This window comes from Mytilus californianus, unplaced genomic scaffold, assembly GCF_021869535.1.
Source record: "Mytilus californianus isolate M0D057914Y unplaced genomic scaffold, xbMytCali1.0.p SCAF_5, whole genome shotgun sequence".
Taxonomy (NCBI): domain Eukaryota; kingdom Metazoa; phylum Mollusca; class Bivalvia; order Mytilida; family Mytilidae; genus Mytilus; species Mytilus californianus.
The window spans coordinates 106,664,263-106,684,301 of NW_026262701.1; the positions used below are offsets into that span (position 1 = coordinate 106,664,263).

Here is a 20,039-nt window from a genome sequence, read left to right on the forward strand (position 1 = left end):
ATGTAATTATCCTTTCCTACATGTCACATTGTTGTTTACCTGAGTACAGGTGTAATTAGTTAATTACAAACCTGTAATTGCACAACAATTAAATAATCTAATTATCAGGTACACAATGAGAAAGTTGTAGTATTCCTCAAACTTGATATTGAGATTTCCTCTGTTTTCATAGAGGTGAGAAATCCTCTTCCAGACATAGTATATAGTCACCCATTAGACCCATACCAGATCATATCTTGTTTTCATACCAATTAAGTGTACAAGTACAGTGATAACACATATATTGTTGGCATTCATTTGGCAATTGAATTTTGACATTGATATTATACTGTTCTGTTTGAAATATTGTGACATTTGGAAATTATTTAAACTTGATCAGTTTGTAAGATGAATACTGGAGAAGGAAACATGTACAATAGTGACTTCCAGAGTCAGAATCAGAACCGTTCTGATGAGGGATTAGAGCAGCTTGTTACATCAATAGCTGCTAACGGTGTACCAGCACCAAGATATATTCACGCCGCATCAGAATTCTCTCTGCCTTACTTTCCACCACCAAGCAACATACATCAACCAGGACTAGAATTCCATCCAAGCTTTAATCCTGATGTGTATCCTCCAATCGGTGGCTTCCATCCTGGGTTTCCACCAGTACACAATGGCATCCGATACAAAGAAGAACCACTTCATCATCATCACATGCAGGGACTGACTGTGCCAGCTGATGCTTCTAGGATGGAACATGGTGAGATACATAGACCTGCTGCTATAATGCCTGTTTACCAGGGATACCCTGACCAAAACACTCAGTTTATACAGCACCAACACAACCAAGAAGTCATGCCCATTGATGTTTGCCAAGATGGAAGTGACGATGGATGTAGTGATGATGTTAATATAGGTATCTTACATAAATCAATTCGTCCTGTTGACAATAGAAGAGATGTTCTAGTGTCCGGAATTGCTTCACCAGCTGATGTGTTCTGTGCAGTACCAGGACGTTTATCACTTCTCAGTTCTACATCAAAATACAAAGTGACTGTGGCTGAAATTCAAAGGAGATTGTCTCCCCCTGAATGTTTGAATGCTTCATTACTAGGAGGTGTTCTACGTAGAGCTAAGTCAAAGGATGGAGGTCGTACCCTCAGATGTAAACTAGACCAAATAGGACTATCTTTACAAGCAGGTAGAAGGAAGGCAGCCAATGTTACACTCATGACATCTCTTGTGGAAGGTGAAGCTGTACGTTTAGCTCGTGATTATGGATTCTTATGTGAGACAGAATTTCCTGCTCATCAGGTTGCAGAGTACAATGTTCGTCAATATAATAGAAATGACCAACAAGAGGTTATTGCAAGGAAAAACATGGTACTAGCTACTAAACAAATTCTGAAGGAGTTTATGGACTTACTTAACCAAGATCGATCACCATTAGGGAACACAAGACCTCAACCTATTCTGGAGCCTGGAATACAGAAACATTTAACACACTTCAGTTTGATAACACATGGCTTTGGATCTCCTGCTATAGTAGCATCACTGACAGCAGTCAATAGTTACCTGAACGAGATGTTAAAGATGATGGATAAAGGATTATCACAGAGTGGTGACAATGACAAGAAATAAAGAACATAGTGTGAAATAATAATGACATTGTTTTGTTTAAGTGCTTGTATATTATGTAGAAAGTGCTCTGGTTTTTATGAGCATAGTCAAGAAATCCATAGGACTGTGTTAAAATTCATTGTTGTGATTTTAGATTTAGGATTTATAATATGACTTAGGATTTTAAATGGCATAGTTGGTGCTGAAATTTATAACAGAACTCAGATAAGTTAAATTTTTTAAAATATTGTATTTATTTAGTCTTGACTCAGGACATTTGAAAGTTTCTTGGAAACAATATTTCACTAAATGCTTTGTTGTATATTTGATATTATGAAGTTACGATATATTATTTTATTCTTAATGAAGTTTGACTTTTTTGTCCGTGAATCATGAGTTTTTGTTTTGTTTGTATTAACATGCACATTGTATAATTTGTTTTCAAATGTAGATAATATGTTATTAATATAATTAAAGTTTTGAAATCATATTTATATTTTGATTGATTTATTGTGGTTAAAAGGTGAAATTCTGAAATTTGAGAAGCGATGGCAAAAATTTTGAAAATAAGAATGCTGTTCAGTTAAGAAAAATTAAAAACGATTTGTATTGATGTCCTTATATCTATAGAAATTGCAAAGAAACAATAAGAAAACTAAAACAAAAACAAACAACAAGAACGAACAAAAAAAATGATAAAAAAAACCCCATTAGAAACCATGTATATGCTATACATGTAGTACATGTATAAGGGAATAAAAACAACAGGAAAAATGTCAACAAAGGACTGTACATTTATGATACACAGTTATAGAAATCATCTGATATATAACATATTACTTTATAAATTTTGTGAGTCTTTATCACTATTCTTGATTAACCTTCATCAGGAGTGCTAAAACCCAAATATCTGAAAGAAAGGGATGTATAAATACATATAAACACTAAGAGCTATATGTTCCAAAGAGACCTAAAAAGAATATCCAAACTTCAACTAAGGTCAACTTAGAAGTTTGTACACTGGGTATAACCTTTTTTTCGTCAAACTTGTGGTAAAATGGAAAAAAACCCAACATATTGAATCAGTACAAAAGGAAAAAAAAAGTATTGGGAAAATGTTATCACCCTCTTTATTTTCATAACAACAACAGATAAGCTGCAGCTGATATATAGAAATAGACCTTATGAAAATAAATATCAATACATCTGTTAACCTTTCCAGGTTGTAAAAATACTATGCAAATTATGTAACAGTTTGAAAATTGAAAAACTCTACAAAACAGACCAAAATCCATCTTTTACTTTGTATTTAAATGTTCCAAAATCAATCAAAGTCTTATTCATGTACATATATACTGCACTTGATTAAGGTTGATTTCTTTCTGACACAGCTCATAAAAAAAACCTTGTATTAGTTTTTTGCAAGTGATCAATTCTGTTTCAATTGCTACAGTTTTTACCTCAAATTTACCTTGGTTTTAGCTGTAAAATTTTAACATAATCTTTTTTTAATACTATTTTAGCTTTAATACTGAATAGATTTGACCACTTTAAAAATTTGGTTGAAATTGTGGAGGGTTTATGCTGTAAGAGAAGCAAAACATTTTGAATGCAGTATATATCATATTGGTGAATATTACCCAATATAATACTTGATATTTGTCATTTTATAATTACCGCCTCTGTGGTCTCGTGCCAGCGTGTTCGCCTCGAGTGGGGAAGGTCGTGGGTTCAAACTCTTGCTGGGTCTAACCAAAGACTTTTAAAAAATTAGTATTTGCTGCTTCTCAGCTTAGCATGTGGCATTAAGAAGCAAGAGCAAAGACTGGTCGACCTGGGAGTCAGAATAATATGTCCAGATAAGGTGACATGTCTTCCTGGGGATTGTTACCTTGTGAACTAGCAAGTTAAAAATCTGGCTCAGGGTGTCGGTCTAGCACAAAGCAGGGTAAATATTCATATTACATTAACATGTTCTCATCCTGAATATGCATATTAATTTGCCGCTGGACGTTAAGCAGCCATCCATCATCATCATCATCATCAATTTAATTGAATAAGTACATTATACAGGGTTGAACTTTAAGCTTATATATTATTTTTCTCATATGAAGATACACATTGTGCTTGTTATGTGTGACCATCTGTGTGTCACAAAATGTGTACATCATATAATCTCTTACAGTTCACATAGAAATGGAGCAAAACTCGACAGAATTACATGTACATCCAACCATGTGTAGATGTGCCCATCCTATTTTATTTCATGTTTGAAGCTTTTCACTTTTAAACATGCACCTGGCAATTTTATTAATATAAGAAAGTTAGTCAACATTTTAAATATGAAACTTGATAGAAATGCTTAATAATCATGATAATAAGGGTTGTTGTTTCAAACTTTTTTTTAGGATCTGATACTTTTTATTACTAGCTGTTCTTTGTAACTGAGACTAGACGATGAAGGGACTGTTCATACTTACAAAAACTATTACAATGAATGAAACTAAGCACTTCTTGTGTTCAATTACAGAAAATAGGACCAACTTGAAAGCTAAACTTAATATGATAAAGGAAAGGTGCTAAACTATTTGACATACTTTGTATTATTTTTTTGTAAGGGAACATAAGCACTAATTTACAACAAATTTTAATTAACTTTCAACACATTTCTTTTTTCACAACTTTTTTCAAGAAAATAATTAATTGTATTGAGTTTTCAATTATTTTTTTGGTTTTAGTAAGAAAACAATTTATACCATCTGCTTGCAGTTATTGTGAATCTCTTTTTAGAGGAATTGAACATATTGATATTTGTTTAAAAGCAAAATACTTCTTCACACTTTATGTAATTAATTGATTTATTATTATCATGGTAATACTAAATGGTATACAAGGTCAAGGTTGAACTTAAAGTGCAGTTATTATGTGACCATATGGCAGAGAGATTGTTTTTGTCCTGTCCATCCATTTTATTTTTCTTAATCAAATCGACTTGACTCACTCTTTTAATTCAGCATGGTACAAGTTCAGTACATCTGTTTTGCATAAAAATATAAATGTATGAGTTGTTTCAAATATTCTTGTTCTTAACATTTAAATATATTTTAATTTTGAACACATTAATTTATGACTTAAAACTTGATTTAGTACTCTCTTATTAGACCTTGATGATCTTATAATTATCAGTGACAATGAGTGATTCTTTTGATTTTGAATTTAAGGTTTAGAACACATGATAATATACCTCATATCTAGTTTATAAAAAAGAATGGGGAATTTAAATTTCACTTCTTTGGCAAAAAATACTTTCTGCCATAAGCACAGCATAATACCCAAGTTTTCATTTAACCAGTATTCTCTCTCATAGATACATTTCATATTTGGTGTATTTTCTTTTGACAAATGTCACGATTAGAATAACTGTATTAAAAGATATCACAAACAAATCTTGAATAAATCTTTATTTACTTTCAGTTACTTAATGTAATTAGAGACAACAGTATTGTGATAATAGTTGGAGAAACTGGTTCTGGAAAGACTACGCAGCTCACACAGGTATCTTTAGCATATATCAAGGTTAAAATATTGGATCACTACCACATTGAAGTATTGCAACATCATACAACAGTCATAAATCAGGAAATATTTGTTCCTAGGAAATTCTTTTTATATCAAAGAAACACAGCATATAGGAAATAATATATGTACTCTAACTTGAAATATAAAAATGAGAAGATGTGGTATGATTGCCAATGAGTCAGCTTTCCACCAGAGACCAAATGACACAGAAGTTAGCAACTATAGGTCAATGTAGGGCCTTCAACAATAAGGAGGAACTTGATTTTTTTTTAAAAGTATAATTTTTTAAACAAAGTTACAAAGATATGCAAAACTGAAAAAATAAAATATTATTATATTGAGAGCAAATTCTGACTGTATTTCCATGCATGTTCATATATATTCCTTAATATTTAATTGTATACTTCATATGAAAGTACCTACATGAAGATGGTTATACCAAATGTGGTATGGTGGGATGTACCCAGCCCAGGAGAGTGGCAGCTATGTCTGTGGCTAAGAGAGTATCAGAAGAGATGCAAGTCAAACTTGGAGATGATGTTGGTTATGCCATTAGATTTGAGGATTGCACTTCAGAGGTAAAGGTTAAACCAGTTTTCATGAGAATTATTGACTTTTGAATAGTATTACATATGCTTTGAATGAGAAGATTGTTTAAGTATATTTATTGTTTAGCAATGCTTGCATTACACATCAGATTCGCAACTAAGAAATGTCTTCTTCAAAACAAACATAAATATACACAATAGACACTCATAATCCATATCAATTTTGTAATTGAACACAGTATGGTTCAATGATACCATTTTTTAATTTGTATAACTTTCATATGACTTAATAGATATTCACATACTGATGGATGCGTGTTTATCACACAATTTGCAAATGTTAACCGTATTTAAGACATACAATGTTATTTGGTATGTTTAGAATCAGGCTTTGCAATTGATAAGAATGTTCAAATAATTTAATTACATGTATATTTCATATGAATCCATACGTTTGATTGGCTGACAACATTTGCAAGGCATTCCAAAATTAAAATTATATTCCTTTATAAAATGCAACATTCATGACATCACTTGGTTCCCATGACAACGTTACAACAATGCAAAGGAAAACAAATGAAAAATTTGATATAACTCGTAGTTTCCTAGTTGTAGCATAAAAATGTTATTCTGCTTTCTGCTCTTTGGTCGGGTTGTTGTCTCTTTGACACATTCGCCATTTCCATTCTCAATTTTATTACAAGAATTGAATGCTTCTTTTTGTAACTTATAGGGTTATAAAGCATCGATTGTGTTCATATTTTTAGTATGAAGCACTTTTGAAGTGCTTCAACACTTTGTTTTAAATATGCTTGGGTCAATGCTTTTCAATCAATCAATTGATCTTTCAAATGTATACATCCCAAATATATATACGATTATGATTGCTGTTTAGAATTGGAACCTGTTTGTTGTGTTGAATCTATGCTTTTTTATTTGTTCTTATGTAAATATAGATTCTTACATTGATACCAGTGGATTATCGGATTTATCCAATCGAGATAGTTAAATTATCAATTTTAAAGTCTGAGCCTTGGCGAGGACTTTAAAATTTATAATTTAACTATCGAGATTGGATAAATCCGATAATTCACGAGTAACTGTAAGAATCTGTTTCTCTAATGAATAAAAAATACATTTTCATTTTTTGTTAAACCAAAACCCCCTTCGAGTGCCTTCCACATTTCACAAAGTTGTCAATTTCATTAACACCTGTTAGCATATTTTGAGCTGATAAAGGTTATGACCCTTAAATTCATCCAATCATCTTCTGAGATCACCGACAACCACACGTTGATTAAATTTTTTTATACAATGAGTGCAGAAAGGTATAAATTGTCAAAGAATTAGAGAAATACTACTTTCTCTAATTCTTTGACAATTTATACCTTTCTGCACTCATTGTATAAAAAAATTTAATCAACGTGTGGTTGTCGGTGATCTCAGAAGATGATTGGATGAATTTAAGGGTCATAACCTTTATCAGCTCAAAATATGCTAACAGGTGTTAATGAAATTGACAACTTTGTGAAATGTGGAAGGCACTCGAAGGGGGTTTTGGTTTAACAAAAAATGAAAATGTATTTTTTAATCATTAGAGAAACAGATTCTTACATAGTTACTCGTGAATTATCGGATTTATCCAATCTCGATAGTTAAATTATAAATTTTAAAGTCCTCGCCAAGGCTCAGACTTTAAAATTGATAATTTAACTATCTCGATTGGATAAATCCCATAATCCACTGGTATCAATGTAAGAATCTATATTTATCCATATCAACAGATATTTGTAGGAATTGGTGTTTAACTTTAATGTTTTAACATTTTTAGGGACAGTTGAATTGCTGTTTAGTATACTGGTTTTGAAATGTCAGGGACACTTTATGGTAATATTCAAATTTGCCTAGTTTTAATATTATAATATCATGTTTAAGTATGTCTTTTTCAGAATACTGTGATAAAGTATATGACAGATGGTATATTACTTAGAGAATCATTACGAGAACAAGACCTGGATAACTACAGTGCAATCATTATGGACGAAGCTCACGAAAGATCATTAAATACAGATGTATTATTTGGTTTATTAAGAGAGGTGGGTTCAACATCCTCATAAAATTTTGATAAAAGTTTATCTGAAATGTAAATATGTTAAAGCAAACAGACTATATACTGAAACAGTTTGAATATAGAGATTTGGGTGTATGTCAAGTGATCTAAAACAACCACAAAACAATAAAAAAACAACTGTGGATTCCAATTTTCGTGGATTTCGTGGGTACAAGTAAACAATAAATTTAAATGTTCAACGAAGTACAAATTTTCTATGGGCATGCATGCAGAGTTTTGTAAAACAAGGAAATCAAATATCCACAAAATTAATTTTTTCCTTAATCCAAGAAAATTGGTATGCATGAAAGTAAATGAATCCACAATAGTAGAAAATATATTCCTACAGGTGGTATCAAATTTGTATGAATTTTGTATGTTAACCAAGGAAGTGCATGTTATACACCTAATTCTTCATTGATTGATTGATGTTTAACGCCACTTTCAGCACTATTGTGCTATTTCATGACGGTCAGTTTTTGTTGGTGGAGGAAGACGGAGTGCCCGGAGAGAATCACAACATTCGGTAGGAAAACTAACAATCCTAGTCAATTAAGATTGGAGTCGAGCACACCTGCCACATGCGGGACCTAATTCTTCATACGAAAAGTCGATGGTAAAAAAATTATAGGCCCAGTGATCCAAGGATCTTTCCATTAACTATTAAAAAAATTGCTTCCACAAATAAACAATCAAATTTATATAGATTTTTACATGAACTGTTTAAAATCTGATAGCTGTTTAAGACAATATTGCACAGATAACTACAATTTAATTTTGTCTGAGTTTACTTGAGCAATTATGATCTTATCAGCCCCTGTTCAGTGAATATTTGATGATTTTTATTACCCTCCTATATCATTTTTTAAAAGTTTTAGTTTAAGGTAGCTTGTGGTTACATCAACTTGGAACTTGGTTCATGTTCACTATTAGTAAACTTTTAAAGATATATACCAAAATAAGGTTTTGACTCAGATTATTCAGTTCACTGAATATGGAATGAAATAATCTTGAAGGGGTATGATGTCCTATGGATACATAGTCTTGTTTTGTGACTTATTTAAAAATAAAACTGCACAGAAATCAATATGTCAGAGGTGGACACATAGAAAGTTTTTAGTGGAAAAAATTATTTGTAAAGGTATAATGGAATTGCTCTTCAGAATTTAATATGTATCTTTAAATGTTGTCCACTTTGTTGTGTTGTGTTGGTGCACCTATATCAACTGCCAATATACCTTATTGCCTTTTCCTACTACATTTCAGGTGGTTGCACGGAGAACTGATCTAAAACTGATTGTCACCTCAGCCACTATGGATTCCACAAAGTTTGCCAAATTCTTTGGTAATGTTCCAGAATTTATTATCCCAGGACGGACATTCCCAGTGGAGATATTCTTCAGTAGGAATACAGTTGAGGACTATGTTGATGCTGCTGTGAAACAGTCATTACAGATACATTTAATGGGTCTGGATGGTAGGTATTTTAAAACCAGTCAAACCAACACTGGCATGATTTTTACCAGACTGGTCTTGTATGGATTTAATAATTATAAGACAACTATCTGGTTAAATGAATGGCATGCACAGTTTAGAAGTATGTTTTTCTTTTTTTGCATTTCCTCTTTATGACAAATGCTTGAAAGTGTAAGGCAGTGAGTATTACACTTCACAACTTATTTTGCTTCCCTGTGCCTGTATCATCCTGCTCTGTTGCTCCATAATATAAGTCTTAAGGTTTTAGGACATAAGCAGAATTTGTAGATCAGAAATAGGATGATAAACAGATTATCAGGTTTTCTGTGAATATAAATTTTTAAATATCAGTGTTAAGAAAACTGATAATCTATACTTAGCACTAAGTACACACAAAAATTATGATAGATTTTTTACTAAATACATTAGCCATAAATTTTGAATCAAGTATAGTAGTGATTTATGAATTCAAAGCCCTATCAGGAAGAAAGCAAACTGTTGATAGATTATTAGGAATACAAAAAAAGATAAAGTTAATTTCTCTGATTTCAGTCTCCATATTTTGTTGACTATTTCATTGTGTTATAGGTGATATATTGGTATTTATGCCAGGACAGGAAGATATTGAAGTCACATGTGAAATATTGGCAGGTATGTTATAACTTATCCTGTAAAACAGTAGTGGATCCAGAGCTTTTAGTTGTTTTCTGTATGTGTAAAGTAATTGAACTTTTTAAGAAAGAGCTGTTATGGTCAATAACACCACATCACCTTTTGTTCAATTTTTGCATGTTTTATTCCTTTGCCATATGGTTACCCTTATTAAAGTAAACAGTGAATAAACTTCAGACTTTATTAGAACAAAATATTCTAATTCAGCCTGGCGAAACAAAAATTTGTGTGAGTGGGGGTACGACCATAACAAGTACAAAATGCTAGGGGAAGTAATTTCTTGTTTTGTTTTATGCCAAAATGATTTTTTTTCAGATTTTACAATGATAAAGTTGATGTCAACAACTTGAAATTCAGAAAAATACATTTAAAGTATTAAATTGCATCAATAGAAAACAACTGCACTTCAACACAAATGAAATGAAGTTGTGCAAGAAAAAAACAGACCTATGTATTTTATTTATTTATTTATTCTTTTTTTCAAATTAGATATATGAAGAAAGATGTTGCCCAATCATGATTTTCCCTTCCTTTAAATTTTTGTTTTCTAAGTTTTCTGGAATTTATTTGACCAATCAGGTTCTTATTTTACCAAGGATTGAATGCACCTAAGCAAAAATATCAAGAAGTGCATTGTATTTATATACAGTCAAACCTGCTATAAAGGTCACCTCTATTAAACAAAAACCTGTCTCGTCGGGTCCCCCTCTTCTTGTTCCACTGTAGTTATGCCTTTAAAGTTTGAACCTCAATTTACACTTCTCTTATAATGTCAGTTTTCTCTGGTCCCTAAATGACCTTTTTATACAGGTTTTACTCAATAAATATACGGTACTACATAAATATGAACTTCATCTCAATCTCAATTTTGGACCAACACCATTAGCCGTAACACTATCCATTTTGTTTATTTTACTAACTTGTTTATTTCAGAAAGACTAGAAGAATTAGATGACGCCCCGCCATTAGCTATACTGCCTATTTATTCCCAGTTACCTAGTGACTTACAAGCCAAGATCTTTGAGAAAGCTCCTGGTGGTATGAGGAAGTGTATTGTAGCTACTAATATAGCAGAGACATCATTAACAGGTAACTTTGTCATGTGGAGAAATGAATTTTTTTATGCCATTATTGGTTGCACTTCTGTGTAAATAAAGACAATGCAATTTCTCTTAGGAACTCCTTTTACACATACCACTGTGCCACTTTTACTATGAAGTTTCATAAAACATCATATAATGAAATAGACATTTCACTTGTACTACTATTTTTTGCAAAGATCAAAACAAAAGGTTATGCATCATTTTTCAACATTAAATGCCTCAAACTTCTTAGATTTTAAGCTTACACCAGAATTCTGTGTTACCCCTCCATTCACTTTGAGTCAACCTGAGAATTCAATTTGACTGCTATCCAATTGTATTTATACTGGTTGATTTTCCAAGTTGTGTCTCTATGAGATTAAACATGGAGATCATATCTGGGAACCAAGTGGTTATCAAAACACTATTTCTATGAAAATTAAGTATCTCCCCAAAAGAGGTGTGGTTTTTGTGAATTAGCTGTATGCAACCTATAGACATTATCTATTAAGTATACTACTGTCTATATAAAAATAAGGAGATATGATATGATTGCCAGTGAGACGTTCTCTAACTTTAGTTTGCCTCAACCAAATATTATGAAACTTATCACAATGCTTATAACCACAAAACACAGATCAAGTTTGAATTTGGGTGGCATCACTTTTACCATTCTAGAGTTATGCTCCTTTACAAATGGAAAAATTGCTGAATTTTTAGTTTCCGTTCTCTAACTAAAGTTTGCCTCAACCAAATGTTTTGAAACTTATACACAATGCTTATTACCACAAAACTCAGATCAAGATGGAATTTGGGTGGCGTTACTTTTACCATTCTTGAGTTATGTCCCTTTATAACATTATATGCATGCAGGGGCATCATCTGCGTCCCATGGACACATTCTCCATTTATTTTCTATGCTTTTTGATTCTTTTCTAATATTATATAGAGACATAGTTTTGTTGAAGACCTGTAGTTATTTATTTCCTTGTCCTTTGGTTATTGATGGATGGTTGTACCATTGGTCATAATTATTATTTTATATTATGATTAATATTGATACAAACTGATACTATTTTACAGTGGACGGTATATTTTTTGTTGTTGATGCTGGATACTGTAAACTGAAGGTGTTCAATCCAAAGATTGGTATGGATTCTCTGCAAGTCTTCCCTATTAGTCAGGTAGGAAATTAAGCGTTAAAAAGAAATATGGACCTGGATTTTTACAAAGACACTTACTAGTATAAGAAATATAGACAGGCAACATGATTAATCAATGAAGTCTATGGCACTGTTGCCTAAAAGGAAATTGATCTTCCTTGTATCTGGTTCTTAGACAAAACTGGCACAGATAAACATCTTCTTAAATAATTTGACAACATAACTACAGATTATCAACTTTTGTACTAGATCTGAAAAAGGTAGAAAATGCCATTTCTAAAGAATTGGTTTTGTTATTATGTGTATGTTCTAATAATGCAGGGAAAAAATATCAAATCAATATGTAAAAATCAAGGCAACATCATATATGGAAAGAATCTCACAGCAAGTTAAATTTGCAACATTTGTGCAACTACTTTTTTCAGACCTGAAACCCAACATGAGTTATCTCCCTTTGTTTTATGATTTAAAAATAATTTTTCTACCATATGCATATAACTTTTCTACAAATGTTTTTCTGTCTTCTGCACTAGACTATTGAAACGCTGATATATTTCAATATTCATAAACATTACTTGAAAGTAGATTTTCTAATAAAACATGGATATCCATATAGATCAATGTATAGGAAGAGTCAAGCCAGGTAATTTAGTACCTCCATGAATGAACATATATTTTGAATAACTGTAAAGTTAAACTTTTAAAGTAAGTGACAAACTCTTCTTTTTTGCTTGCTATCTTTGTAGATTGTAATTGGATGTTCACATCAACTTAATTTTTGAAGCTCTGTGTATTTTTATATTTTGTTGTTTTTTACAGGCCAATGCTAACCAGAGATCAGGAAGGGCTGGCAGAACAGGTCCAGGGTAAGTTTAGTTTAATAACAGACCAAATAACCAGTTATCACGAGAAAATGAGAAATATGACCTTTGGTAATGTAAGTTTTGATGAAATGTCATTATTAAACAGACCAAGGGTACATTTTGTAACCAGATGTCAGACTTGCAGAATAGGCCCATGTTAAGTTTTGTAACGTAGGTCTGGAAGGACTTTCAGAATAGGCCTGTGTTGAGTTTTGTAACATAGGTTTGGAAGGACTTTCAGAATAGGCCTGTGTTGAGTTTTGTAACATAGGTTTGGAAGGACTTTCAGAATAGGCCCATGTTGAATTTTGTAACATAGGTTTGGAAGGACTTTCAGAATAGGCCTGTGTTGAGTTTTGTAACATACATCAGGATGGACTTGCAAAATAGGCCTAGCTTTAGTTTTGTAACAGTGGTCACTTGTATAATTAAAGCCAATATTAGTTTTGTAATCAGAGGTCTGTCTTGCAGAACAAGTTTATAATGAAATGTGTTTTTACATAAAATACTAACCAGAAAGTCTGGTCAAGGGTAACTTTTGTTTCTGTTCAGTCCAGAACTAACCAGAGGTAAACAATGTTAACAAGTGTAACTTTTGTTAACATACTAGCTAATGATAAACTTAAGGTCAGTGGGAGTAAGCAGATAAGATCCAGGGCAACTTATATCTGTGTATCCTAGGTAGAAATTGTGAACTCAAGAAATAGGTTCATGGTCAAATGTATCTATTTTGGAAATCAGACAGCATCTGTCTTCAGTTGGTGGTCTGTTGATTTTAATGTAGAGCTTAGTTAACACCAAATACTGCATCTATACAAAAATTGTAAACTTTAAACAGCATTGTTTTAAAAATTGGTATTGAATTTGATGAATACAAGTCAGAAAACTATATAAATCCTGTCTTTATTTTCAGTCACTGTTACAGACTATATACACAGAGGCAGTATAAAGATGAAATGTTAATTACAACCATTCCAGAAATGCAGCGGACCAACTTAGCTAATGTTGTGTTATTACTAAAGTCTCTAGGGGTACAAGATCTGTTAAAATTCCATTTTATGGACCCTCCTCCACAGGTAAGAACTTTGTTAATATTGTATTAGGGAATGCAAAACTTCTGTCTTGGTAAAAAATTAATGAGTTTATGAGAATAATAATACTTTCACCAGTATATGACTTCAATGTTCTGCAACATTTGGGTCATGATGACCTACATTACAGGGTTAAGTGATGGTTTGGCTTTGTGATTATGATATTAAAACTATGATGTATAATCAATGCAATCATTTTTGGTTTTATTGAGTTTTAAGGTAGCTGTCACATTGATGTATATGCCATATCTCTTTTTGAAAGTTCTATGCTATTCAGTATATTAAGGTCTCTATGAATGACATTTCAAGTTAGTAGAGTAGAGATAATTTGATTATTTTTTTTCATTTAGGTCCATTTCTCAAAAATCTATAACAGTCTTCTTAATGATCACCAACATTTGGTTCAATATTACCTACAGTTTTCTCATAGTTATTTTTGACATGGCATTTTTCTTTTCAATGTCACAAAAATGTGATCAGTAGATCTTTAAAAAATAATAGGTATCTTAAAGCCTTGTCCTAAAGAAGAAGAAAAAGGAAATGAAGTAGAAAATACAATGATTATAATTATGTCAGTGTTATATTGTAGGACAACATATTAAATTCCATGTATCAGTTATGGATATTGGGGGCCATAGATAACACAGGATGTCTGACACCAATGGGTAGACAAATGGTAGAATTTCCATTAGATCCAGCCATGTCTAAAATGTTAATTGTCTCCCTTGAGATGCAGTGTAGTGCTGAAGTATTGGTAAGTAGACCCAGTCATGTCTTAAAATATTAACTGTCTCTCTTGAGATGCAGTGCAGTGCTGAAGTATACGTGAGTAGACCCAGCCATGTCTTAAAAGTTAATTGTCTCCCTTGAGATGCAGTGCAGTGCTGAAGTATTGGTGAGTAGATCTAGCCATGTCTAAAATGTTAATTGTCTCCCCCTTGAGATGCAGTGCAGTGCTGAAGTATTGGTAAGTAGACCCAGTCATGTCTAAAAATATTAATTGTCTCCCTTGAGATGCAGTGCAGTGCTGAAGTATTGGTAAGTAGACCCAGCCATGTCTAAAATGTTAATTGTCTCCCTTGAGATGCAGTGTAGTGCTGAAGTATTGGTGAGTAGATCCAGCCATGTCTAAAATACTAATTGTCTCCCTTGAGATGCAGTGCAGTGCTGAAGTTTCGAGGGTAAAAGACCTGAAGACTTCATACCTTGTGTACAGATGCCTTAAGTTACGAAGTTTCTGTCTGTCATTTGTCTATTGTCTCACCTGTGATGAAAGTTGCAGAATGCATGACATAGGGATTACAATCTGGTGGCAGCGTAAACTATTTGTATACAGCTTTATATTTCAGAGGGTAGAAAACTTGGAAGCTTCATGCCTTGTTAACAGATGTCTTAGGTTACGAAGTTTACGTCTGTCATATGTTCATTGTCCTTGACCTCATTTTCATTGTTAAGCAACTGCTTTAAAAAATTATTCCTTTTTTGTTATGTAAATTTCTCACTTATTATGAGTAATTGAATAACTGTATTTGGTATATGGTTCCTTGCAAGGTCTACACGTTTGTCTGACAGATTCATCTGACCTCAACCTCATTTCATTGATCAATTATCAAGGTTAAAGTTACATGATAACATCTGTTTCTTAGATGATAAAAGCAGTAGGTGAACTATATTTGGTGTATGAAATGATTGTAAGGTGAACAAGTCCGTCTGGCAGTGCTCATCTAACCTTGACCTCATTTTCCTGATTCATTGGTCAATGTTTAGTTTTCCTGGTTATTACTGTTTTCGTAGATACTATAAGCAATAGGTCAACTATATTTTGTAGAGAATGATTGTTAAATGGTCAGTAAAGCAGGCGAGTGCACTCTTGTTTTGTTTTAAATCTATTTTCTTTTAAATAAGACACTACTTAAAGCCTAGCATAGATCCTTTTATGGGGTTTATCATTCTTGAAATAACAGTAAATTCAGTAAAATGGCCAAATTACAAAAAATCTTGACTGTTTGATTCACATATTCTAAGAAATTGTATAGAACAAAAACCCTTGCCTAAAATATTATTCACACAGGATGTTTATTTTATGTTTATCAACTGGTAGGCAAAATTTAGCATTTTGTTCAAGATGGCTATATGAAATAGTTCAAGATTGTGAAAAAGTATTCATTGTCCTCCATAATTTCAAAATGATTTCCATATTTGGAAGAGGACATCCAGAAGTGGAATTTCCTTAATGATTGCTGTGGTCTGTAAAACTTGCAAGTCAAGCCAATGTACGTATACATATACTATCATCAGTATCAAGGGTTGTTCAATTCCTTGTGCAATAATTTTAACAGATTTTACAGATCTGCAGGAGATACAAAAAAATCATATTTATGCTAAACTGAGTCTTGTTAAATATCTTGAAACAAAAGGATTTGGTTTAAATTCCTATACACAATATTCTAAACAAACATTAGAAGGGTGCCATAAAGATCTGCACATGCCAAAAAATTGTATCCAAGTACATATAAACCTGATGATTTTATATTCTGTATGTCTATGTTATATACACATTGAACTGTGTGTTTGTCAGAAATTGATTAAGAGAAGCTTTCTGTACTTTTACAAAATAGAGAACTGAGGGGACGGTTTGAATGCTCACAAACATGTTTTACCCTGCCACATTCTTTGTGTGCCTGTCCCAAGTCAGGAGCACATTCTTTGTGTGCCTGTCCCAAGCCAGGAGCACATTCTTTGTGTGCCTGTCCCAAGTCAGGAGTATGTAATTTAGTTATTGCTGTCTTCCATATTTACTTTTTCTTTCATTGTATATAGCATAAAACAGACTGTTGTCATGATAAGGCCTTTATAGTTTACTATATGGTCTGGGTTTTTCTCATTGTTGAAAGCCATACATTGACCTATAACTGTTTATATCCTGGCCTATGGAATCTGGTGGATAGTTGTTTCATTGGCATACCACATCTCCTTATTTTTATATCAAAGATTCAATAGACTACATCAAAACAAAAGACAAACCTGCTTATAGCTTTATTGTATATTAGTTATTAAATGAAAAAGAACAATATTATAATAATGCTTACATGTAGCATCTCACATTCACATCATAATGTATTGACAAATATTTTATTTCCAGTGTCTATCTAATAGACATAACATCCAGTGTACTGGAAGAAAAGTCTTAGGGCTTTGTGAGTCAGAATTGTTTGACCTTGAAAAATAAAGTTTCATTTAGGGTCACCAACAATATGATAATGCATACATGTAGCATATCACATTCACAGCACAATATATTGACAAATATTTTATTTCCAGTGTCTATCTGATAGACATAACATCCAGTGTTTTGGAAGAAAAGTCTAAGGGCTTTGTGAGTCAGAATTATTTGACCTTGAAAAATGAAATTTCATTTAGGGTTACAAACAATATTATAATAATGCATACATTTAGCATCTCACATTCACAATACAATATATTGACAAATATTTTATTTCCAGTGTCTATCTGATAGACATAACATCCAGTGTACTGGAAGAAAAGTCTTAGGGCTTTGTGAGTCAGAATTGTTTGACCTTGAAATGTAAAGTTTCATTTCAAGTTACCAACAGTACTATTATAATGCATACATGTAGCATCTCACATTCACAACACAATATATTGACATATTCTATTTCCTTATGTCCATCTCATAGACAGTGCTGGAAAAGTCTTATTAGGGCTTTGTGAGTCAAAATTGTTTGACCTTGAAAAGTAAAGTTTCATTTAGAGTTACATTTACCAACAATCTTGTGTCAAAAATATAAATCTTCATATAATGACTTGCAGCTCATATTTGATCAGATTTTTGTAAGAATAAACATGAAATGTTTTCTTCCAATGAAACTTTATCTAACATTAATAACTTTATGATATTAATTTCATACACATTTGTAATTTCTTTTTTGATAGTTTGATAAAAGATTTCATGTAGAATTTAATTTTCTAAACATTGCTCCTGAAATATGGATATCTGTCAGACAATGGTATTTCCTTGGAACTGAAATGTTAACTTAGAAAGACGAAAAAGTGGGATGTTAAAAAAATGGATAAGGGTAATTAACTTGTTTAAAGGGATGGGGGAAAACAAGTTTATGTAGCTTGCAATGATGTCAAACTTGTGTATATAAACAAAGTGATGCAATATGAAAAAAAATAGGTAGAAATATGCTGATCAGAATGAAACCAACAGGATAAGACTAAGGCTTTGTAAGTGCATTGTTAAACTGTGCCCTCTTTGCTAAAATTTGTAGACAGTAAGTCTGTCATCGCCATAGATAAAAAGTTCACCGCACTGTTACTTGTGGTTAACCTCTTTTTTTGTATAAAAGCATAAGTATATATCTACTATTTTGACCTGTAATGGTAAGTCTGTGTAATAAATAGTAGCTAAGAGGTATAGTAACAGTTTATTTTATTAGTCATTATTGTTATGAATCTCTTTGATAATAATCCTCTAGAGGCAAAGATATGAATTTAATTTTTAGGTCACATAACTTTTAAAACATAAATAAACATAAATAAACCATGCCTGTGCCAAATGTCACGTGCACATAAAAATATTCATTTGAAATGATAAAAAATAATTGTATTTTTTTTTTCAACTTTTGCCCGAAAAAAGGAGATAGAAAATATTTTAAAGCAGTCAATATATTCATAGATATTTGTGTAGTGTCCCAAAATGTTTTAGGGACTATGAAACTATAAACTTGACAGCATAAAAAGTATCATGAGGTTTTTTTGCCATTAATAATATTTGAATTTCATCCAGTTGTTGTGAGTTTTAAAAAGACTTAAATAAAGGCAAAGATATGATTGTCATGCGGCCACAATGGTCCTAAAATTAATTGTAGATCATATTGTCTAAAATTTGGAGAATTCTATTCCAAATTAATGTACTCTTATGGAAAACCCTTTTTAGTTGAAGGTATTTGCTCTTCATAGTTTATGGAGCCATGATAAAAACAGTAAGAAGATGAATTTGACAAAAATCAATTTTACCATTTAACTCATAGATGCTTAGAAATAATAAAGACTGATATCCACATCCAAAAAAATATTTGTACAGTAAATGTGTTTTATCTACTTTCTGATGACAAATTGTTTGGGTAATGCTTTTGCTGTATACTGATTTAGGCAACAGTAACTACATTAAGTAAATTACCACTATCACAATTTATCATTACACAAGTGTTACTACCATGTGTTAATACATTATAAAATAATTGAAATTCCAATAACCCAGAGGTGGATTTAGGGGGGGGGGGGGGGGGGTTTCCAGGGTGCCTTGGTCCCCCTTATGGAGCTACATTAATGGTTAATGCATTGACTTTTTACTTTTACATGTGCCAGTCCAAATGTTGCCTTGTTGAGGGGCCCAAGCCCCCCACCCTTTTTCAAAATATTAGATTCGCATCTGTAAACGGTCATGTTACAGTTTTTTTAATCACCTCTGGATGTTCTTAAAACAAAAATGACTCTAAAATATATCATCTAATGTTAATGCATGTAGAAATATTGTTTAGAAACAGCTTCAGACAATTGTTTATAGATATTTTTCTATTTTGATTTGCCTCTGGACAGAATCTTTTGAGATTTAGTATGTTGAGTAATGATAAAATATTAAAAACTATTTAGACTTGATAGTAAAAAATTAGAATTATGAGTCACTTTATGTACTTAAATCATGTCTGTTAAACGTGCATAATGTTGAGATGGAAAAAAGTTCGCTGTAACTTGCTAAATGTACATAGAAATTTTGACTGAAGGTTGGACATATTTAATATAAAGGCAAAATTTGTAAAATCA

The 20,039-nt window shown here is 32.0% G+C and overlaps 1 protein-coding gene across 4 annotated transcripts in view; it reads left to right on the top strand.

Moving 5' to 3' along the window:
• The window catches only part of LOC127700465 (pre-mRNA-splicing factor ATP-dependent RNA helicase PRP16-like), an 80,321-nt gene that overhangs the window by 18,579 nt on the left and 41,703 nt on the right, over window positions 1-20,039 (top strand). For all 4 annotated transcript variants that reach the window (XM_052203953.1, XM_052203952.1, XM_052203954.1 and 1 more), the window contains exons 10-19: window positions 5,080-5,160; window positions 5,601-5,762; window positions 7,682-7,828; window positions 9,109-9,319; window positions 9,907-9,969; window positions 10,924-11,079; window positions 12,156-12,256; window positions 13,055-13,101; window positions 14,012-14,174; window positions 14,779-14,943. In XM_052203953.1, coding sequence (XP_052059913.1) covers window positions 5,080-5,160; window positions 5,601-5,762; window positions 7,682-7,828; window positions 9,109-9,319; window positions 9,907-9,969; window positions 10,924-11,079; window positions 12,156-12,256; window positions 13,055-13,101; window positions 14,012-14,174; window positions 14,779-14,943 — 1,296 coding nt within the window. The remainder of the gene's footprint in view (window positions 1-5,079; window positions 5,161-5,600; window positions 5,763-7,681; window positions 7,829-9,108; window positions 9,320-9,906; window positions 9,970-10,923; window positions 11,080-12,155; window positions 12,257-13,054; window positions 13,102-14,011; window positions 14,175-14,778; window positions 14,944-20,039) is intronic.